This window comes from Columba livia, chromosome 1 (assembly GCF_036013475.1).
Source record: "Columba livia isolate bColLiv1 breed racing homer chromosome 1, bColLiv1.pat.W.v2, whole genome shotgun sequence".
In the NCBI taxonomy this organism is placed as follows: Eukaryota; Metazoa; Chordata; class Aves; order Columbiformes; family Columbidae; genus Columba; species Columba livia.
The window spans coordinates 120623589-120647813 of NC_088602.1; the positions used below are offsets into that span (position 1 = coordinate 120623589).

At 37.2% G+C, this 24225-nt stretch overlaps 1 protein-coding gene across 4 annotated transcripts in view; it reads left to right on the forward strand.

Annotated features, from left to right (window-relative positions):
• The window catches only part of UBE3A (ubiquitin protein ligase E3A), a 53807-nt gene that overhangs the window by 18014 nt on the left and 11568 nt on the right, over positions 1-24225 (forward strand). For 3 of the 4 annotated variants that reach the window (XM_065075412.1, XM_065075407.1, XM_065075421.1), the window contains 4 exons: positions 392-510; positions 3951-3995; positions 14126-14436; positions 18222-19477. In XM_065075412.1, coding sequence (XP_064931484.1) covers positions 491-510; positions 3951-3995; positions 14126-14436; positions 18222-19477 — 1632 coding nt within the window. In that variant the 5' untranslated portion in view covers positions 392-490. The remainder of the gene's footprint in view (positions 1-391; positions 511-3950; positions 3996-14125; positions 14437-18221; positions 19478-24225) is intronic. The other variant, XM_065075431.1, reaches the window with a different exon arrangement.

The following is a 24225-nucleotide window of genomic DNA, read 5'->3' on the forward strand; positions in this document are numbered from 1 at the left end:
AGGAACCAGTATTAATTGAGTTGTAGCAGGGAAACAACTAATGAAATTTTACTGTAGCTAGAACTTGCAGTTCATAGTTAGCACGTGCTTCCAGATCTTTGAATGCTTGTTATCTTGATGTTGGATGCTTTCCACTGGTCCAAAAGATGGGCTTTGATTTTGTTGGTTTTTAGAGAGACTGAAAATAAGTTGATGAATTTTCAAGTTCACCAGTTGAGTCTGCTGTAGTGGCTTACTGTAGAAGTCTTAGAATGCTGTTCAAAAATGAACTAATTTTTGAGCAGATAAAACAGTACTCAACATCAAAATTTTTCTTCTGTCTAATATTTATTTACTGAACTGGCTAAAAATAATTTGTAAGGGCTTTAACTAAATTATTTTTCTTATTTAGAGTTGTTAAGCTTATGCTTAGCCCAGTGTGGTACAGGACTGGTGTGACAACTCGTTTTTAATCAGTGACTCAAAATCGTGATCACCCTGATGTCACCGAATGGCCACAGCTTGTAAAAGGTAAGCATAAAGCATATTGTGTTGTTTCTCAGGATCAGTTTTAGTATAATGTGGGGTTTTTTTAAGTATTTAACTTGTATGTCTTGAAGTTAGCTTTGTAAATAGTATTAAAGTATAGTGTTTGTTTAAGATAAGTCAGCTGGCAAAGTTGACTTACCCTTTTGCTTAGGGTGATTTCAAAGCTCACTTAGCTTGTCCCTGCCTGCCTTTTAAAATTCAAGCACTCTGGTGCTCCATGGTATTTGTCTTAAGAGCAATACTGTAACTTGAAAATCTCTAGTGGTTTTTACTATCATACTGAAATTCTGTATAATTTGTTTGTATAGTTATTTAAGCAATTTTTTCGATTTCTTAAAGTATTTGATCAGGAGGCTTGATGATGTTAAAATTTGTAGGCTTGCATACCTTTACTTTTCTGTCCTAGGGAGGAACAGTGGAGGTAAAAGGAGTGGCTTGTAGAATGGAGAAGTTGCTCCCTGTGTTATTGGAAGTGAGCCACCATTTCAATTTGCTAGCTCATACTGCAGTATTCAGATTAGTTGGTGTCTTGTGATCAGTATCTACAGTCTAATTCAAAGCTGAAAGTTGTAAGAGCATTTACTCTGAGATTTTCTCTGAGCAGAACTCTTGTTTCAGATTTTAAAGCATGATGAAAGAACATCTTGACATACTGTATAGTTGTTTTTCAGTACTGTTGCCTGTGCAGAGGAATAACAAGGTATCTTGTTTGTAAACAATTGAGTATTGCAAGATAAATAGCTTCTCCACAAACAACTACAATTCCTGTAATTAGATTGATCTTCCATGTTGTTTTAGCAAGTACTGAAAGCTCGTTTTATTTGTTGCTTACATTGTCATTCGAAACCTTTTAAAATCAGGTTCATAAGTGCTTTAATAGTTCTGCAAATCATAGTTATGGTAGGTCTGTTTATGTTATAGAAAACAATAAGCTGAAGGAATTTGATCCCTGTTTTCTTTAGAACCACTTAACTTAGAGGACCAAACCTTTTTTTGACTCAGCTAGATTTTATTTTTTCTGAACTTCCCTGAAACTTTGTCTTATGTTGTTTGTCTTGTAGAATAAGCGTTTTTGCACAATACCGTATACTGAACTGCACTGTCTGTTAAAAGCCCAGATAAAACTCATATAAATGATAAAGATAGCTATCAGTATATCCAACATGTTTTCCTATGTTTACATGTCTGTGCTGCAAATCAACTTTTTTACATGCTAAGTTTAGGTACTAAGCTGCAATTTCTCTGTAATTTTTCGTGCTGCTGTGTATTTTAAAGGCTCACAGTGACTTATACTCTTGATGGTTTTTGTTTTAACACCACTATCTCACTTATATTTTCATAGCAACTTAAAGCACTACTCTTACCCAAAGCTTCATTGTGTTATATTTCCTATGACTAAAACAAAGATAGAAACTAGCTCAAACTTCCAGGCTCTTCGCTTTCAGTTTCTGAAGTTCTGGATGTAAATAGAGAAGCTAGTCTGTATGAATATAAACACTCTTCTTTCCACTACTCCTCATGTTGTATGGCTTCTAGCACTTACATGCTTAGGTGAATTTGAAAAGAAAAAAAAATAAAATAATAATGTTGTTTTCTCTGTGCTAAGTATTTAGGGATTCGTTTTGGTCACTGGAATTGAAGGGAAATTATGTTTTGGTTTGGTTTGCTGTTGAGCATTATTTTTGTCAGCATTTATCTCGTCAGTCATGAACTTTAATCAGTAAGGGAAACATCATTTGATGGGAATAAGTAGAGACCAAATTTTGAGATCGGGTGTTTTTTGTTATTTTCCAGGTAAGAGAGTGTTTGCATTTTAAACATGAGTATAAAGTTAGTTGGATAGTAAATTCAGAATTTCGTCCATAGCGTCAGTTAAATTTTATAACTTAGTGAAATATAAACAAATAATTTCCTGTGTTCTGCATTGTCTGTCACTGCATAGTATCCAGCTAACCTAGGAATTTTGTCTGCCAGAAATGCTTTATAGGCACTGGGGCTGTTAGTGTAGTACAGTTTGTTAAAATCCAGAAAGTTGCTAAGACCTGGTATATCAGTAAAGGAGCTAAGATTTTTGCAGAGAATTCAGAGACCAGTCCAGGCTTTAATAGGAGGGACCATCTGGTAAGGTAGCATAATGAAACATAGGAAAAATTAAATGTTTCAGGTTCCAGGTGGAGATTTTCAATAGTGTTTAGAGTAGTGCAGGTAGTCATATAACAAATAGAGAAAAACAGAAATTCCATTCCTGTGAACAAAGATTTTCTCAATATAGGTATGGCAAAGCCTGCTTAGCTGTGCTAGCTGAAGACCCGTAGGCAGCTCTGAAACCTACAAAGTGAATTCTATTTACAGATTTCAGCTCACTTCTGTTTTGAGAAGTTTCTGTCATGCAAGACATTTTTGTTTATGTAAGCTACAGCGTTTTACTGTAATGGCTGTGTTTTATTTCCACTGCTCACACAGTACATCCAGCATGGCAGTTGTGGTCAGCTGTACCAAAATCTTTACTCAAGGGAAGGCTGGATAAGGCTCTTCAGGATATGATTTCAAGGCAGCTTAAGGTGATTGAAGTTGAAACTGCTGCCTTGTCTCCTGGCTCACCTCACTACAAACTCTCACCTGGCTACAAATTCACTGGGTAGGAGGAGGTCCCGAGGGAGGAAAAAAATAATCTGTTTGGTTTGTTTTAAAATAAGAAAGCCAAATGCTAACTTCTTGGATCAGTGCTGGCATAAGGAAGAAGATGGGAATAAGGAGGAGCTAAACAGCTGTAATTTAGCCTACTTAATTACTCTGCAGTTTAAGTCAGGGGGGTTGGCAAGCTGAACACAGGTGCTGCTTGTGTGTTCAAAAATGCCAAGCAATAACATCTAAGTCTGAATATGACTGGAAGGAAGAAACGGCTGCCTTTTACCACTTCTGCTCTGTGAGATTATGTCCATAATTCAAGTAGAGAGATACAATAAATTTGTTTTGAGATTCTGTTGACACCTGCTTCTGAGCTGTGGATTCTTAAGAGTCCAATTGCACAGAGATTCTCTCTGTAAGAGTTGATCGCTGGTGAAGTTTTGAGTGTATTTTTGGTTACAGAAGTGGTTTTGAAGAATTAGCCAAGAACTGGTGCACTGTGCAACCTGAATAGTGAAGTACTGCCAGCAGAACGCTGCTCTGATGACTGCTGTTGCATAAGCTGTGGGGAAAAAGTGCTGTCCTCCTTGTAGAAATCGGGCTTAATTCTATTGTCAACTTTTATACTATCAACTTTCTTCTAGAGTTTGGTCAAATTAAATGTGCAAGTCCGTAAAAGTTGATGCTTTTAGTGGCAATAACCCATTGTCATCACTTTCCACCATTCCTAACTCTTCATGTTGTAATACTTAAAATAACAAACAATGCTTAAGATTTTGTGTCTGTATTTGCAGATCACCAGGAGAACCTCACTCTGAAAACATTGAAACTAGCCGAATGTAAGTAAATAAGTGGAAGAGTTTAGTATATCTTATTTAAAAATGCTTTGAACATATGTGACAGTTTCTCTCACACCTGCTTAAAAAAAGAAAGACAACAAAAGCTGAGTAGAGCTGTGGAATTGCCTTAGAAAATTTCGAGTTAGTATTTTGCTATGGAAAAATAATTTTAACCCTCTGTAGAAACTGTGGTGACTTGTGGGTTTATTAAGGGTGAATGGATTGAAGGAAAAGTTCAGAGGTTTAGTTTAATGTGAACCAGTAGAGAGTAGCACAATACAGTGTCAGGAGTCTTCAGGCCTATATTCAAACTTGACGGTAGGGCTGTAATTTCTTCCTGCTATTCACTAACATCTTGCATGGGTTTGAAGACACTCCAGTACTAAGGCACAATACCTACTGATATCTGTTGTGGCAGATGGATTTCTGAACTAAGAAATAATAATAAAAAGGTCTGACTTGATTTGGTAAATTTATATACTAGTTACTTTTAGAAAGAGACAACTAGTTTTCCATCTTTAAGCAGTGTTCATATAGCATCTTGCTCACCGTTCTGGACCTTGTTTTGGTCTGTCTTCATTAGCCTAGAAGCCAAGATTAATTAGAAGCAAGACTGTGATGGGTTGAAATGTGCATTTCAATTTCAAATTCAGAAGGGTTGCAAGAAAGAGGAAACTGCTTTAAAAGAAAAAAAAAAAAAATAAAAGGAAAAGAGTTATTTGAGGCTTTATTCTTCTGTGAGTTAGCAAATAAGAATTCTTTTATAGCTATGCAAACCATCCCGTCATAGAACTCAAGCCGGGAAACCCACAAACGCTGCTTTTCTGGCTTTACTGCACAAGTTCCAAAATAATAGAGGGAGTGTAGCCCAGTGGTTGGGATACTGTTCAAGGCTTCAAAAGACCGGGGTTAATTTCTCTTCTGCCACTAACTTCTCTGACCTTAAACTGTCTCCTCCATACCCCCCAGGTGGCATAGCTTTTTACGCAGTATGGGCTGAATGCCAGTTTCGGGACGTTTGCAGGCCGGGGACATGGTGTGAATTGCTCAAGGACTTTTCTCTAGCTGCCCAGCTTGGGGAGGGGTGGAGCTGAGGTGAGCTCCTCCACATTGGGCTTTGTACCTAACCTTAAAAGTGATCCAGAAGGAAGCAAGTAACACTTTTCCAATGTGTTTTTAGTAATTCACTGCGGTGAAATCTTTTCTTGCACTAGAAGGAGCATTTCTCCTGGGATGGCAAATTTGCTTTTCCCTCTCTGGTGCCATCTGTTCCAGAAGTGCTGTCTGGCTGCTTGCTTAGGAGTGCGGGTTGCAGGGATCCAGACCTGAGAGGTTGCTGGCTGTCGCTACGTGGACACCTATTAGAGGCTGCAGGGCGAAAAACCTGCTATAGTCTCTTTTGCTTCAGTACCAGCCCCTGCTGTGCTGTGTTTTATTGTTCCTGCAGCAAGTTGAGTTGTGTTGTTTCCTTGGCCTACCCAAATGGGGGAATTGGGCTGTAGGCTGACTGTCATCCACTCTGGATGTTGTCAGTTGGACTGCTGCTTTTTACACATTGTAAGGCATAAGATGTGTCAGAAACAAGGATCATGACTGGTGTGAAACAAAGACTCTATAAGGACCTATAACAAATCAGAAGGAAAAGGCAATACAACTATTTTTCCTTCTAGCAGTCTGACAATTCTTTTTTGTGTGAGTGTGTTTTATCATCCTTAAAACTGAACCTGAAGAAATAATCTACAGTAGCAAGCTTTCTGTGTGAAAACTGAATATTTTTTTTCTGGTGCTGAATGATGATCAGAGTTGCCCTGATTTATGTAGATTTGGGTTATCTGTCTAAAATAGATGTCAGTCAAGCTGTAGAAATTCACGTATTTGTTTGAGTAATAGTTACACAATATTAAGGCATGGTATACTTACAAAACTAAATTTTTTTAAAACTGTATCAGAATGTGGTGTATACATCCCCTATTACACAGGATTTCTGCAATCCCGCTGCGTAGTTGTTCTTGCCACATAGGATGGAATGGCAGGCTGAGTAATACAGTGTGACCTGCAAGCCTACTATGTAGCTGGAATAGTTACTATGTTATTTGCATGCCTATAATTCATTGGTAAATGCAGGTAAATATGTTTTTCACATGTGTGAATTAAATAAAAAGAAAATCTGCTGGCTCTTTCAGACTCTTATGCAGTAAATTCTTCCATGGATAAGTCTTGCTTATTCCCGGCTTTTCAAATTCTGATTCTATGCATAATGAACATATCGCTGCCTGCTCAGAGTTAGGAGTCTATTTTCCTTAGCATTCATTCAAGTATTTGAATTCTTAAAATCAGCATCTTCTGTCTGCTTCTGTCACAGATCTGCATTAATTGTCAGCTTTTATTAGTATAACTTTCTTAAAACCTCTCTAGCACTAAATTACCGGATTTTTAATTGTTTAACAATAGGTTGACTTCAGTTAATGTATTTTCACTCTCTATTGTTACATATCAAGGCAGAGGTTTGGGTTATTTGATGTGATGGTTTTCTGTGTATTCATCTTTCCTTCTTTCTGTTTTTGAGGGTGGGATACTTTGTAATTTTGAAATTTCTCTCTCTTTTTAAGGTAGTTGAGCAGCCTCCCCGTTTAAAGGCTTGTTACAGTTGTGTTTGGTGCATAATCTTCTCATGCTGGTGTAGCTTTGATACCTGGTTTGTTTCTATTGAAATAATGGCAAAATAAAAATTCTGCAGCAGCCTCAAAATATGCTAGAAAACCAAATTACAGCCATTGCAAACATATGTAATAACTGTATTAGTGTTTCATGATGCATACTTTCAGATGCCATCCTAGTGCCTTTTAGACATAGAATTCCTTAAATTAGTTTCCTCATACCTGAAAACACATCCGATTCCAGATTTTACATTAGAAAATATAACTGAAGCAAATGTATCACAGACCTTGACTCCATGGAGCTTGGAGAATGCTGTAAATTTAATAGTTAAAAAGAAAGCTTGAAGAGGAGATATTTCTCTATGGAGATATCTAATCCACAAATGTTAGGCTGTTCCTAAACTGGAAACTCAGGTGTTTAAGTCTTACAATCCAGGTTGTCTGCACTTAGTTTATGCATGATCATGGTCATCCCCCCAGGACAGTGTCAGGCAGAATGAAGGCATAGTAAAAAAATGCTACCATGGAAACAGTGCTATGGAGTTTTTAGTAACTTGAAAACAGCTGTGTGATTGTCCCATTCCTGCACTTGGCTTCTTCAAGTTGTGCAAGGAGAGTACGAGGTTGATCATCATTTAGGTCTCTTCTCTGCCAGTCGGTCTTACATGCTTCAATGATCGGTCCTCTTCTTATATCAGTATTTTCATCTGAAATAATTTCACTTGTACCATGCTTCTACTGAAACACTCTAGTGGTCCAGAAGTAGAGAATAAGGATCAGTGTCTCCATGTTACTGTCTGTGTCTTTTGATATCTCACTGCAGTGCCAATATTAATCTCCTTTATTTGGTCAGGCTGCTGATCAGAATAGTGTATAAATTTCATACTTGACAAATTTCATCTTGTTCAGGAGAGTACAATGTGAAGTTTAATTGTACTTGCTTGAGTGCCAGGACTTCTTTAATCAAAAGAAAACAACATGGATGGCACTAAAGAATACGTATTTTGCTTAATGAGTTTGATAAAATATTAATTATTTGTTTTGACCTGGATATAAAAGACAGACTGAAGGAGTCCTGCCAGTATGTGAAGTTAATGTCATTTCATTTCTTTCCAATAAGGACAAAGTTGGTCTCATTGTGGCCTTATAACTGGTCTGGAGTAGGAGTCCTTACATGATAATTTAAAACAAAATTTGGAGAACTCTTGAGCTGTTTTGTGTGGTTAAACTTGATTACTCTGTGGAAGTTTAACACCTGATAACAGTTGTGTAGTTTTTTCTTTCAACAAATTTGTTATTCTTAATATTTTAAAGAGAGTAAGATTTTTGTAAGTTTATAGTCACTCCTGAACTTAGTAATAAATCAATTCCAACAGTAATTCAAGTTACTTTTTCTTTGTAATTAAATGAATTTATGGGCTTTTTTATGAAGGCTGTATTTCTCCCTGCCTTTTCAAAAGACACTGCTTCTGGAAACGTGAGCATAGTATTTAAAACACAGGTATGCCTGCAGTCATTACCATTTACATATGTTGATTGCTTACAATAATTGCCTAATAATTGTTTACTCATAATCAGTTATTTAATGGCTTCAGGCCTGTAATGTTTTGGAGAGGGGTGGAATTGGGGATTTTTCCTGAAATTCCTTGGGTCGAAAAGCCAGGGTATAATTGATGCATTGTTTGTCTCTCAGTTTTTTGGTTAATTGAATGTTGGAGGGATTGCAAAAGTGACAGGGCACTGCATGCCTTCTTAGGAAGGACAGATAGGAACCAGGGTATGAAACCAGTTGGTCTATGGAATGATGTTGTCTCTGTAGAGTCCTGGAGCTAACAACCTGAAGAGGAAAGGGCTGTAACAAAGGGTGCTTTTCTAATAGGACTGTAGCAAGGTAATTGGTCTATGAGACAAGATTAAGAGATACATGCTGACTGTGTTCTTGACCCTCCTCCTCTCTGGCTGTCTTTCTGCATTGCTCCATAAAGCCAGGACAACTTTTCTCAGGTTCGCCCTTCCTGAGGAAGTGCCACGTCTGACTTTGTCAGCACATGATGTTCCCGGAGGCACAGTGGATCTAGAATACGTGGTAGGGAGGGAAGACCCTTGGCTGAAGCCAGTATAGTCTGAGGAGGTTCACAGTCTGCACCCCAGCTACCGGAGCCTGCCACACTGGAAAGAACAAGGTTGGAAAGTGCGGAGTCCATGTGTATTTGCAGCTGTACATTCGCTGGGGCACCGGGGGCTGAGGTGGGCAAAAGGTGTTACAGCCCTGCTGGAACAGAAGGCTCAGCTTCAGCTCTGAGTGGAACATCTGGCAGCTCGGTGTGCAGACCACTTCTAGAGGGTCTGTGCGGGCAGTGCTTTTACTGGACCGTTGTCAGGTTGTCTTCTCTAGTGCTGCTGTTCTTACTCTAACTAAACAGAAGCAGGAAACCAACATGCAAGGTTTGAAACTGAAACTCTCAGAAAGCAGTATTGAATTTCATAAAGGTGGCCCTCCACAATCCACACTTTTTTTTAACAGTTTTTGGTCTGTTTGTTATTTTATTTCCACAGCATAGTATAATTGTTGCTTTATGCTCCTGTCTGTTAAGGCATATGCTGGAAGTTGTTTTTCTATTAATACTAAAAAAAAAAAAAATCCCTGTTTTTTGTTTCCTATCCAAAATAAAAACATAATTTTTCCTCTTGCTTCCATGCATATTAATACTTTTTTTTTTTTTATTTTTGGTTTTGCATTAAGAAAACAGCTTATGAATATTTTACACTTCTGAATGTCTAACAGTGCTGTTAAAACAGACCACTTTAAACTTCTACTTGCTAAAACAGGCCATGTCGGAGCAATGTGAGACTTCTGTGTGGAATTAATATAAAAGTTGTGGTGTTCCAAGCAGAAACCATTCAGAAATACATAATTTCATACCGATATTTCTAGACAAGTATGAAAACTTCATACAAATTTCTAAAATATAGGTAAACTTAAAGCAAAAATGATGCATTTATGCAGATATTTTTAATTTCATGCAAGTTTTGAAACTTTGAAGATTTTTTGCTGTGAAGAATTGAATGTTTCAGATTTTTCTAAAATTCCTTAAGTGTTTAAACATTGGATTTCCTCTGTTGCACAAGCTTCCTTTATGTAGCATTTCTCTGTAGTTTAAGATATTTGGTAAATGCAAGTTAGATGCTCTTACATAGGGACTTTGGACCATGCGTTCAGTCCCTTGTTTCGTATGTGGTTTTGACATTCAAAAGTTACTTTACAACCCAAAATGCAGCCCAGTGCACCTTGGCTTAAGTATCTAGAAAGGTAGAGGCTCAGCGGTGGACATTTCTCATGATACTCCACAGTTTTGGCAGCATTTTAATTAAAAATGCAGGGTCCTTATTATCTGAGGGTTTTTATTAGTTGAAGAACAATTTAAAAGTCTAAGGGAGTTATTTTTCTTTAACTACTAAAAAAGTAAATACTGATTTTTTTTATTTTTCTTATTTTTTTTTTAAAAAAAAGGAAAAATGTGCTTGCAGAATTGTTGGACCTTGGGAAGAAAGATTATGTCTATTTTAGGTGCATCTCCCCCCCTCACCACCACTGAAGTAGTCTCAGTTGAGGAGGTTATACAAGGTGTGCTGTGTGGGAAGTTACCCCTAAGGGTTTTGGATAGGCCTGTGATATGGCTGTGAAATATTTACAACTGCAAACACAGCAGTGCAGTTTCATGTTCAGATGTGCAACAACAGTGTGAGTCTTTGCAAACAAATATGCAAGTCAGTCACTGCAACCTTAGGTACACTAGAACCATAGAATCATGGAATGATTTGAGTTGGAAGGGACCTTGAAGATCATCTAGTTCTGACCCCCTGCCACAGGCAGGGACACCTTCCACCAGACCAGGTTGCTCAGAGCCCCATCCAGCCTGGCCTTGAACACTTCCAGGGATGGGGCACCCACAGCTTCTCAGGGCAGCCCGTCCCAGTGCCTCATCACCCTACTAGAAGGTGTCTGTCTGCTAATGAATGGTAGACTAGTCATTGAGCATTTAAGGGATCAGTTACTCTTTACTAGATCCCTGTATAGGAACTTAAGGGGAGCTGCAGTCTTCACTGTGTGGTATGAGCTGAGAATTAGAGGGGTGTTTTGGGTTACCTTGCTTGATGAACCAGTTTTAATGCCTCAGAGTTAGAACTTTTCTACAAAGTGAATGAGCAGAGGAATGTAGAAAGAGACAAAGTTTTCACCTCTGGAGAATGGAGAAGGTATGCTTCACTCTTTTCTGAATAATACAGAAGTGTGGGCTTTTGGCACTGGACGGTGACAGTAATCTTTCAAGTACCCCAATGCAGATGTGGTATGGAATATATTTGTTCTGTAAAATCACACCTTGGTTTACTTGGAAATGTGTTCTCTGTAAGTGCTTTCATGGATGGACTTCAGTAAGCGTAATTCTTGTGGAAGGCTTGGGAAATTCTGTTATACTTTCTTAGGTCTGTATCCTCACTTTAAGTTGCCACCTTTTTTATTTAGTTAACTAATTTATTTGAGGCGATACAAAAGTCTGCGGAATAGCTGCTAGGAAGGTGAAGGGAAATACTAATACAGTGGTGTTCTAGTACTGTTGTACATTGCATCATTTGCTTCCTTAGTTGATTAAAAAAAAATCTGATTTTCAGTTGAACCTTCTATCTCTGGTAGAATTTCACAGAACTTGAATCAGTGAGTCTGTAGCCGTGAGTCACAATAAAAATGTTTGTACAAACAACATTATTGTAGGCATGGCACAGTTTGAGAAATAATTGTTAGTTAAAAATAGGAAGCAAATAAAACTTGAGTCCCTCAGAAGTTAACTGTTAGAGACAAGTCTTAGCTTAGTGTTATCTCCTGGCATCTCAGATATGACCTGATGAAAGTGGAGTGTTGTTTAATATGATAAGATGTGTTGTTAATATATCATGCTTATACATTTAAACAACTTTATTGAAACTAGATGTTACGTAAGCCAGAAAGATGTGCATGCCTCCTTAAGACTAAGAATTTCTCCAGTTTGAAAACATAAGTTTGTTCTTTTTAGGGAGTTGGTCAGCTTTTCACAATATCAGCTTTTCATTATATATTTAATCTGAATAACAACTTCAGCTGTTTTAAGTAAATAAGTAAATACATGCACACCTCTAATATTTATACATTTAGAATAGCTGTGAGAAATAATCCATATAACATTCATAGTTGTATTACGTAAGTCAGAAAATTATGGCAAAAAACTTGTGATCTACACATAGACTGTAAGAGAAAAATAAGGTGGAAGGAAAATAGAATGAGGAACAATAAAGTTAAAACAATAATGTGTATATGAAATAACAGCCATTTTGTATGCACTGTAGAAAACATTATGGAGGGAGGAAAATTAAAGGATCGCTAAGTTTCAACTTCAGTTGGAAAGAGTTTTCATGAAGATAGTGCATAGGAGAGACTGCAAGCTGAGTAAATCAAGATGAGTAAATAAGGAGCGTGTGGTGAGACAGGTGACCGTAGCTCAGGTATAAAAATTCAATATTAACAAAGAAAGGCTTTCACAATATATACTTAGCTGCTTGCAAATGACAATATTTCACACTTTAAAACTGAAGGTCTGGAATGATTGAAAATCAATGATCAAAGCATGAAATCTTGGCGTTCAGAAATAATGTCTATGAAATCATATACTCATCTAAGCTGTTTTTTTTTTAAAGCCTCTCTACTAAAAGCTGAAGTGTGAAAGACAAGATCAAGAAAGCCTCATATTTTTATACATATGTGGAGAGAGGCAGGTTTTCCTAAGTATGTATAAAAATTTGAGAGGTTAGAACTCTTTCCTTGGATCAAAATACAGCTATTTTCTGTTTATACAGTAGTGGTTTTGATGATATTACTGGCACAGCTTTTTAAAATTTGTGGCCTTCCACCTCTATCTCAAGGTGCCAGGGAAACCTTTCTTTTCAGTTTTTTTTGTCTTGGAATGCACTGGGGCATTTGGAAGGTTGGGTAGATGTTGAGCTCATCTTTTCTTTGTGAGAAATATTTTCTTCCCTAGGACCATGAGATTTAGAAGGGTGAAAAAGAAGGAGCAAAGATGTTATTGCTGAATAATATATACTCCAATAGTTACTTTCAGAACTTGAGGATTTTTTCCCTTCTGAAGCAGCTGTGTTGAAACTCTGATGCTAAACCAGTCAGTATTAACAGATAGGCGCAGCAAGTGCTGCCTGCGTGCTACCCAATGGCTCTAGCTTTTCAGTTCTTGAGTACTTGTTCTGTGCAGAATCTGTACATGCATCAACACTGGAATAGGCAACTTTAAGTTAGTATCATAATTTCTGATTAAAATCTTGCTTCCTGTGGTATAATTTTTTTAGTACTGCATCACTAAAGTTAGGTTAAAAGCCTGCATGTTACACCTAATCAAAATGTTTGAAATGTTTCATAGTTTGTTTTTGGTTAATAACTTGTTTTCTCAAGTGAAGGTTTGGGGGTTTCTTTCAAAATGTGGTCAAACACAGTGCTCTTGGTGCTGCATGCAGCTTCTGTCCCAATTACATGCATTTTTCTAGCAATTTCTTTATCATTTACGTGTTTCTGTAATAGTCTGTGACTTTTTTAGTTGGCCAGTTAAATTTTGTGGTGTATGTATATATAGTACTGAGCACATTGACTTGTATAGCAATACAGTTGTAATTCTTCAAAATGCATACTTTGATATGTGTAATTGCAGGAGAAAGGGGGGGATTTGGCAAATAGCTGTTTTACAGAACTGTGTACTGTATTAAGCTAAGGAGAAATATATTCAGCTGTGAGCTCAACTTAAATACTGGTTTTGTCAGAAGTTTAATTAACCAAGGAATATTTTTCCTGTGGATTTAAATAGACTAAATATCTGATAACTTGGTCATCTGGAATCTTGTTAAAAATAGTTTGGATTTTTAAAGGTTCTATATCATACTGGTGTAGTATTGATAATATTACTAAATACATGCCTGGACCATTTGGATTTCATACCTTTTCCCTCTCTCAGTGGCAACTATACCTCAGTACTGTACATCAGACTCAGTCACCTGTATGAGATCCAGTTCTTTTTCACTTCACTTGCAGCCTTGCTTTGCCTATAAATTGCTCTGTTTTTCAGTGACAATGGAGATTGTTCAGAACTGAACAAGATTGTACTCACTATAACAATAGAATGTAAAGCTGAAAACTGTACATAAAGAGGATTTACCTTTCACTTAAATAGGACCCGCAAAAAACGTGTGTTAAATAGATTTGCATTTATCAAGATGAAAATACTTTATTTAAAAAAAAAAATCTCCTGATATGTCCTCTCTGACACAGAAATCTTGTGTTTCAGTGCCTGACTAATCTCTGCCTTGCTGATGCTTTTGAATGAGCTTTGTATGTGAAAGCTCTACTAATCCTTGTACTTACTGTTTGAATGTTTGCTACAGGAAGCGAGCAGCTGCAAAGCATCTAATAGAGCGCTACTACCACCAGTTAACTGAGGGCTGTGGAAATGAAGCCTGCACGAATGAATTTTGTGCTTCCTGTCCAACTTTTCTCCGTATGGATAACAATGCAGCAGCCATTAAGGCCCTCGAGCTTTATAAGATTAATGCAAAACTCTGTGATCCTCATCCCTCCAAGAAAGGAACGAGCTCAGCTTACCTAGAAAACAATTCCAAAGGTGCCCATAACAATTCCTGCACTGACAGAAAAATGAACAAGAAGGAACTGCAAGGCCCAAGAGATGACTTTAAAGGTAAGATGTTATTTTAGAATTTGTCTAAAATAAAACACTTAATATGCATGACTATAAGGCTAAAGAATTCACTGTGGTGGTGTTCTGCTGACTTCTTAAGTAAAGTACAATACTGGGCTATCAAATACTTTACTATGGATTCTGAAAAATGGCTGGGTTGATGCTGAACATTGATTCAAAATCTGTATATCTACCACATCTCTGTTAAAATCCGTGTGCATTTGTTGTGTTCTGAGATTACTGGGTTTGCAAATACGGAGAGGTTTTTTTTTAAGTGCTGTTGTACAGCTGCTTTAGTTTTGCTAGTTTCATAACTCTTCTGTAGTTAATGAGTTAGAATCTGGAATTAAAGTATAACTTTTATATGTTAAGAAACTTAACAGATGAACAAAAAATGATACAGTGGATAACAGGCATTATATCTACCAAGCTAAAAGAAGTTTAAGCAAAGTGATTTCTAAGACAGTATACGAAAATTAAGTACTGTTCTGTATGTCTTTTTTAATGTCTGTTTAGCTTTTCAAACTCTCTAGAGTAGTAAATACAGACTAGAAGAATAGTTTTTGTTGTTGTGAAAACCTGCGGTGCAAGCAGAAATCACAAGCTAAATGAAATTCAAGCCATTAACCTTTGAGCAGATGTTTTTAAGTATCGTTGCAGTAAGTGGTATAAACAGAGTTCAGATTCATTCATTTTAGCTAAAGAAGGGGAAACTATTTACAGCAAAGAATTAAAAAACCCTACAGAATCAGCAGTAAAACATAGTACTGTGTTACAAGGGGCCTAAGGTGCTCCAATCAATACCTGCATAAGTTTGTTCTTTATCTGGTGGAAGGATAAATTTGTCCCCAAATTATTTATGATCTGACTAAGCAAAGATGAAAACAGTAGGAAGGGGAAAGGAGAGTCAGTATAGTGCTAGATGGGCAAGAGACACATTAGGTCTTTTTTTGTGATTTATTTCTTGATTTTGTGTATTTTTAATGGAGGTGTGCAGGTACAGGATTTTCCTCTTTCTCTCCAACCCCACTGTCCTTTCTCCCCAGGGCAGGTATGTAAGAGGCTTCTCAACGTATCTCAGAGATACTGTTTAAAACAGTGACTCAGACTCATCTGTTGTGGCATCAGAAGCATTGACCTGTCTTGGTAGCTGTATGGACAGAGCATGATGTGTTCTTAAAGCCCATCTGAGAGTCTTAGTTATCTTTGGAATTGGATGATGTCTAAGGAATATAGTGCTCTGAAATTTTTTTAAGGTCTATCTGTAGCAACTGGGAAAACTGCAATTAAGTTTGAGAAAGTCAAGGAAAAGGATGTTCAACTTGCTTTTATGCTTGATATAGGATTGAAAAGTTCTAAATAAATTGAAAGAAATGTCCTCCAGAAAGAATTATTTAAATTACTTTTCTGCAGTGCTAAGACTACTGCCTTTGGGGAGAAAAAAAATTTGTCTGGAGGCCATGGTCAGCATCTCAGTAATATCTTAGATGGGAGTCCTAAAAGAGGAAGGAAATAGAGAAATTGCAAATATGTAAAAAGCATGGGTTACAAATGTAGTCCTATGTAGAGAGAGCCATTTCAAAATCAGTGTTTTAATTACCTGGAAAGCTGTTTTCAGCTTTGATCACCAAAATGTTAAACTGGGAACAGGGAAGGTCAGTGGACGGGCAGTGAGCACACAATCGTAACAAAGCTTCCCTAGGAGAAAATGAAAAGTGAATTCATAATTTGGGTAATTATGGAGAGTGGTGTTGGCAATTTCTCGCTCTGATGCAGTCTTTCTGACAGTCAAGAATCACTGCTAAAGTTTAAGAGGAGGGGGCATGTAAAAGCTCACATATCAGACACAAGTCAACTAAAATTGCCGTGAGTTGGAAGGCTTCACCTGTGTTTATTTTCCTATGCTATGAAGTAAAAATGGTGCAGACCCTTATGACAGCTCAGTTAGTGGGTGGTCACAGGATATGACTTAAAGCTGTTAGGAAACTGCTAATGGTAATACTAAAAATTTTCACTGGAAGTAGCATAGAAGTTCCTTAAATACTACAAACCTTTAAAAGAATGACTAGGAAATTCCTGTTGTAAGTATGGAAATCTGAAATGTGTTATATTGTTAAATTGTTCACTCTTACTGATAATTTTTATGCTATGAATAAGCTCTGCAGTTCAGCATCAGTGAACTTCAGGCTGTGGTCCTCATTTTGAGGAGCTGCACGGCATGGAACAGCATCTGTATCAGCAGCTAAATTTCTTTTAGGCAAGTTTGTTTCCTGAGGAGGCACTGCAGCAATTAAGAATAGGAGATCTTGCACTAAGCTTGAATCTCTTCGTGGTGTTTTCAATGCTGTTTTTCCAACAGGACAGATTTTAGTTTTGAAGCTTTTTCACTGCCTTCAGATTGGCTGGAAGTCAGTCTCGGTAGCATGACATAAGCTTAATCTTGTGTTAAATGTGCTCTGAGAATAGCTTTGGGGCTCTGTGAAAATCGATAGGTTGTCTGTCTTTGCATCATTTATTTTTTATTTGTAATTTAATGACTGCTTGGAATGGATGTTAGTGTAGGCAGTAGTGTTTCAAAATACTTCAACATATAACTGTATGTATTAAATTTACACACTTCTTTCTGCCAGAAGTAGTTGTTCTAGCATGGCTGGTGAATAAAGTACTGTGATGCGTTTGTGTTTTTTTTTTTTTAGATCTGTAGAGATGCTAGTAAACAGATACAGTCTTAGTTTTAAACTGTGTGTCAGTTCAGAAGAATCTGCTCGAACTAGAACATCTTTTCAGGGTCTGATTATGTGGTAATCCTACTCTAAATCATCACCTGATGTGAAAGTACCTTTGGGTTCTGTTCGAGAAGTAGTGTAGAGCTATAAATATTTTCTTATTCCCTTTTATAAAGAAGATTTCAAATAACAAATGAACCACCAAATGACTTGTTTTCATATCAAAGGTTTGGAGGGGGGCACAGAGAGGTATTTGGAGCCCATGCAGGTGATGTGTGTAAATCAGCTTGTTCATCTGAATAGCATATTGATGAGTATACTCAAATTGTTTATCCCAGTCAGGCCTAATGTACAAAGAAATAACTCATGTGCTCAATTGTGTGTGTAAGTTAGAAACGTTATTGTGTTGGGTTTTTTTTTGGGGGGGGGGGGTTCAGGCATATGTTTAGTATAAAAACAGTTGCAGAGACCATTAAAAATAGAAACAAAAATCTTATATTCAAATAATATGCAACAAAACAAATTACTGAATCTTTTCTTCAAGATGTGTTTCTAAGGGAGAGTGTGTGAAGTCCATATGCATGTGCTATGTTTGAAAAAATAGATTGATACACTTTAGTTTGTGCATAGTTTAATGATTTATGCATTAACTGCAGATTTACCAGAAGACTGTATTATCACACAGTCTTATTAATTAAGCCTTTTAAAGTTTAAACGTTTTACTGATTGATTTAATTGCTGCTCTTTAGATCTTGTAATACTGTTAACTACCAAATGTAGTTAATTGGCTAAAGACTGGTTTTGCTATTGAGTGTGTTCTCTGATCGACATCCATCGATATCCATGAATAAAGTATTTTACAAAATCATAGTGAGTGAAATCATGATTCTTCATGCTAATGAAAATATAAAGTATCTGTCTTGAATTTATCCAGCACAGACACTGTTTTTTCCACTGTTAATGATGATACAATACAGAGATTTCTTGAGTAGGGTGAATCAGAAGTATTCTCTTTTTAATGGTTATCTTAATTAAATTCATACTCTATCTTTTTTATAGATGTGACTTTTCTAACAGAGGACAAGATATATGAAATTCTTGAACTATGTCGAGAGAAAGAGGATTATTCCCCTTTAATCCGGGTGATTGGGAGAGTATTTTCTAGTGCTGAAGCATTGGTACAGAGTTTCCGAAAAGCCAAGCAGCACACCAAGGAGGAGCTCAAGTCTCTTCAAGGGAAGGATGAAGACAAAGATGAAGATGAAAAGGAAAAAGCTGCCTGCTCGGCTGCTGCTATGGAAGAAGATTCAGGTGCATCATCGTCTTCATCATCAAGAATAGGTGATAACACACAGGGAGATAATAACCTCCAAAAACTAGGCCCAGATGAAGTCTCTGTAGATATTGAAGCAGTCAGACGGGTCTATGATAGATTACTTTCTAATGAAAAAATAGAAACTGCCTTTTTAAATGCACTTGTGTACTTGTCACCTAATGTGGAATGTGACTTGACTTACCATAATGTGTACTCTCGGGATCCTAACTATCTGAATTTGTTTATTATTGTTATGGAGAACGGCAATCTTCATAGCCCAGAATATCTGGAAATGGCTCTACCGTTGTTTTGCAAAGCAATGAGCAAACTACCCCTTGCAGCTCAAGCAAAACTGGTCAGATTGTGGTCTAAGTACAGAGCAGACCAAATTCGGAGAATGATGGAAACATTTCAGCAGCTTATTACTTACAAAGTCATAAGCAATGAGTTCAATAGTCGTAACCTAGTGAATGACGATGATGCTGTTGTTGCTGCTTCAAAGTGCTTGAAAATGGTTTACTATGCAAATGTAGTGGGAGGGGATGTGGATACAGATCATAATGAAGAGGAAGATGAAGAACCCATCCCAGAATCAAGTGAACTAACTCTTCAAGAGCTGTTGGGTGAGGAAAGAAGAAATAAAAAAGGTCCTCGAGTGGACCCACTGGAAACTGAACTTGGTGTTAAAACTATAGATTGCAGAAAACCACTTATCCCTTTTGAAGAATTTATTAATGAACCACTGAATGATGTTCTAGAAATGGACAAAGACTACACTTTCTTCAAAGTAGAAACAGAAAATAAATTCTCTTTTATGACCTGTCCTTTCATATTGAATGCTGTTACCAAGAACCTAGGATTGTATTACGACAATAGGATCCGGATGTACAGTGAAAGACGCATAACTGTGCTCTACAGCTTAGTTCAAGGACAGCAGCTCAACCCGTATTTGCGACTTAAAGTGAGACGTGATCACATCATAGATGATGCTCTCGTCCGGGTAAGTCATGCAACAACATGGAACATAGGTTTGTGGTTTTTACTAGTGCAAACTATGTGGGCTTTGACTAACTGAAAAGGACTGTGTGTGAGTGCAGTGTCTTATGTATTAGATTTCCTCTAGAAGGAAACTCAAATAGCTTTACCACCAAAACCCAATTCTGAGCGTGCTGCTGAAGATTTGGGTGTTCAGCAGAACCACTTCTACTTGGAGTGGTTGCAGACTCAAATGTTTTGAAGTGCCAAGTAGTCCTTATTCCCCATTTACAGATTCTGTGTTGTTATAGCTTTAATGGTAAGAGTGACCAACTTCTGTTCCAGTACTTTGTCCTGTGGACTGTCTTGCGTCATCTTCTGATAGTAAAGCTTTTCAGGTGGAAGTTGGAATTAAAACCATTCAGTTGTGTACTCTTCTCGTGGACTTCTGAACTTCTAGATATAAAGTATGCAGAGTGACTACATGATAAGTAGAACTTATTGCTTCTCTAAGCACTGTTGCAATGTGGTGCAAATACTGATATGACTGAGAAAGGAGAAGACAGACCTCTTAGTACCTGAACTCTGTGAGAGCAGCTTGTTTCTGAATGTGCTGGCTTCTTAAAGTAAAACTTAGTCATTTGTTCACGTTTTTGAAAGGTGGGAGTTGTACAGGATACAAATTATAAAGGCTACTTCACAGTAAACTTTTTCCCATAAATTTAGTTTTAAAGCTTGTTGCTGAAGAGCCGCACAGGTATTTGGAGATGCTCTAGGGAAAGTACCTGGTTTTGCCTCTTAGCCAACCTGTTACTTCTGGTTAAACTTGGTTACTGTAGCTGCTACTGAAGGTCAGTCGTGAGAGCCCTAAATGAGTTTCTGCCTTGATTTTTCTGTGTACCTATGAATTTCCAGATGGGTTAGCTACTTTATGGGAATTGCTGATATTAGTACAATTTATCAGGGAAAACTCTTGTCTCTGGTATCAATGGGAAAAATAAAATTGCAATGTAGAGATGGCTTCTGTCTATAAACCAAATTTTATATTAAGCAAATGAAAAATATACTGGTTTAAGATTAAAGACTGCTTCTTGTAATTTCACTACCCATCAGACTTACAGTTGTATCCAGTGATGTTTTGTCACGTTAATGTAATGGAGTTTATTTCCTTGGCTGTTCAGTTTGGGGATACATAAATGCTGGAAAAAAGGGAGGGATAGTACTATCTCTTTAGGAAGGGAGGGGCTAAAAGAGGTTAAGAGCTAGTTTTAGGGACATGTTAATTTTAAGGCCAATTCCAGCAGAGAGGAAAATCCAGAAATATGAGAAAGGCACTCTTTCACATGTTGCTTGTTGTGGAAAGAAGTTGAAATCTCTGAGGACCAAAAAAAAAAGTTTAGTATTGCTTAGAAAGCCCATGGACAGCATCAAGTTGGTGCAGCTGCTACATCACAACAGGGCCACAGCAGTCACTGCTGTGCATGCTCTTGGTTTGTTGGGAATTTAGGTAATTTAAATCAGATTAAGCTCAAACATACTAATTTGAATTATGATGCCCTTGAAGCAGGCCTTGCACAGCATAGCAGTCTACAAGTACATGTTGAGCAGTTGCCATGGATCCTCTTAGGGCAGTTAATTTAAGGTGTCAGAATATGCTGAATTATGGTGATCTATCAAAGCCCCAAAGGAGAGTAAGAATTTTAAACTGTTTGTTCTGGGCCAGAAAATAAAGGAAAAATATAAAACTGTTCTAAAGTAGCCTGAGCTGAACTGTAGTGTACATCAATGAGACAAAGTACAGCCCAGGCATTTCTTGAAAGTGCAAAATAGATTATATTCAGTAAAATGGGGATGAATGAATGCTCACCATGCTATCTGGATGAAGGGAGCTGTATGCGGCACTTCCCAACAGATGAAACAAGGTAGCTGTTGTGAGATGGTGTGGACTTAAAGAAAATTGATAAGTATATGTAGAGGGTACAGAAGTCACCTTTTAAATATTGATGTGTTTTAACTGATGATATGAGGTATCACTGCTCAAATAAGAGGTTTTTAAATATTCCTGAGGAAGTGTTATGATGTAAGAAAGGAGCAAATAGAACAATACGGTGTCCTTGTTTGATATGGTGTGCCTATATTTCTCTTTTTCATTTGTTTCTTCTCGTTTTAATATCAAAAAGGATGCAATAGAAGTATATTTTAAGAGTTCAGAGTCTCTTCAAGAGAGAGATATATAAAGATATATAAAGATATATAAGTCCCCTGAATGGTAAAAAAGATGATGGAGAGGACGTGAAAGATGGCGTGGAGAGGTTGAATGGAAAATACTGTTTTTCTCAACTGTTAGCACCCAGTTATGTTATCAGGAAGCAGGCTTAACATAAGCAAAAGGACATATTTTTTTATCCACTGTGTACTTAAAGTTACAGATGTCTTTACCCAGAACTTGTAGTTCTTTGTGAAAGAAAGATCCATCAAAAGGTAAAAGGCATTACAGGCATTTTGTTGTGACCCACACACAAACATCAGGAAGTCCTGAAGCTGCAAGTCTGCTGGTAGCTGGAAAAGTATTGTGGGGAAAATACTGTTCCACACTGTCATCTTGCCATTTCTTCAGCACGTGCATGATCTGTTGGAGAATTGTGGACTGTTATTAAAAGGTACTTCTCATAACTGGTTGGGAAGTGATTTTAGTAATTTTCACAATTTGTTTCCACTTCCTACTTGGTGTGAAATAGATCTGGAGGAAGATATTCAGTCTTATGTCCTAATCCTTAAAGTATCTTGCTCTGTCTCCGATCGTAGTCAAAGTTGGGTACTGTGTGCTTCTGTAGCACATCAGTTTTAGGTGCAGTATTGAACTTTTTTGGAAGGGTCTTGCTGAAAACGGTCAGATGTTGCCAAGATAATAGTCTACAGTAGTAAAAGCATATTCTTAGATCTGTTCAGTGGTAAAATGTTTCCAAACATGCTTACATTACAGGTAAGTAATTAGGATCACTGATATTCTTACCCTTGAATTGCATTTTTTACTTATGGGGTTTGAACACTTACAGACTTGTTTGAATTGTAAGTAATAACATACTCATGTCACTAGACCTGTGTCTTTACAGAACAACCAGTGTAGACTTTTTTTGACTATATATGGAATGACTCTAACTTCCTGATAAAAACATTTTTTCAGAAATACTGATTAAAATGAGGTTCTGATGATCTTATTCATATTTTCCTTATTGATGTTGGCTATTTTGCAAGCAAATATTTGTACCAGCCTTCATGATTTCTATTTGCAAATGGACTAAGTACTGGTCTTTGTCTGCTAGTAAGTTGAGATAATGAAGTTATCACCAAGCTGGTTTTCTCTTATCAATACTTAGTATTTAAACTTGTAGAGTTAAACTTCTCACTTTTTGGGACTACATTAAAACAAATCTGGGCACTGGTAAGTGATTTTTTTATTATTACTGTAGGATTTTTCTTATTGAGCATTTGAAGCAATACCTTTTAAATATGTTTGAAGCAATAACTTGTGTAAAGTTGCTTATTAAGGGAACCATTGTTCACCCTGGAACGCATCTATGCAAAGATTTTATTTACCAATTCATTGTTCAATTTCTTTGAATGTATCAAACTTGCATCAGAAACTTATTTTTCATGTTTTTAATTGAAATAGACTTAATGAAACACGTTTTCTTTGTATTAATGCTGAATGCATACTTATTTGTATGTATGTTAGTTTGAAAAGTCACCAGGAGGTGGGGTGGTATGTTGGAATTGAAGTGCTAGTCCCCGCTTTTTATTAAGGAACCCTTATATTTGGGAGTTGGTAGCTCAGTTTGTAGTTCCTGAAAGCAGTTGTGTCTGTCGGGTTTAAGAGATTAGCTGTCCTCCTGCTGAGTCATGTTATGTGGATGTGGTAGTAATGAAACTAATTTATCCTTAAATCCATTCTTCTGCCTTTTTATTTCATCCCCTTCCTCTGAGTTTACTCTCCCTCCACTCTGTCCATGCCCCAGGTGGTACGTGATTTATTCTCAGGGAGCAGTAATTTAAAGTGTATGAGTTATGACATGTGAGTTCTGCAAGTGAGGCTGTGGTGGACTCCTTCGGCAGAGTCTGGCTGGTGCTTGCTCGCAAATTAGAAAGCCACTTTGGCAAATTTCACATTGAGTGTAGACAACTGGCCAGCCACAAGCCTCTCCTGCTTCAAAATGACTCTGCTAAATATAGTGATGAACTAAAACAGTTACATGACTACTGAAGCCAGTAGGCAGTTTTTCTCATAGTGTATTAGCAACAAGGTACAAAAGGAGCTTTAAGGTTGTTTTAGACTAAATCCATGTTTAATAATATGTGTGTTGAGTCGAAATTCACGGCACTAGTGTGCGCCTTGGTTGCGTGCAGAACGTGTCTGTCTGATACGTGCAAGCTCAGCTGGCAGGCGTATGCATGAACCATTAAGCACAGCTTGAGAGTGCTGCTGAGTCACTTTTTAAGTATTAACTCACATGCCATTTTGCAAAAAAATGTAGTGACTGACGTAGATTATGATGTGTCACTGGTAGTTGTTTGTGTCATTTTTGCCTTCTAGCATAAAGGTATTCCTGCCACTGCCTTAAAGAGGGCTTTGTTTCATTGTTAGAACTAGAGGGGTTTTTTGATCATTTAACTGAATAGAGATTAATTAGTTCAGTTACTATCAGTTTTGAGAAGGTAAACTCTGGTGTTACATTAAGCTTTTAAACTTTGTCATATTTCTCTCACTTAGTGGAA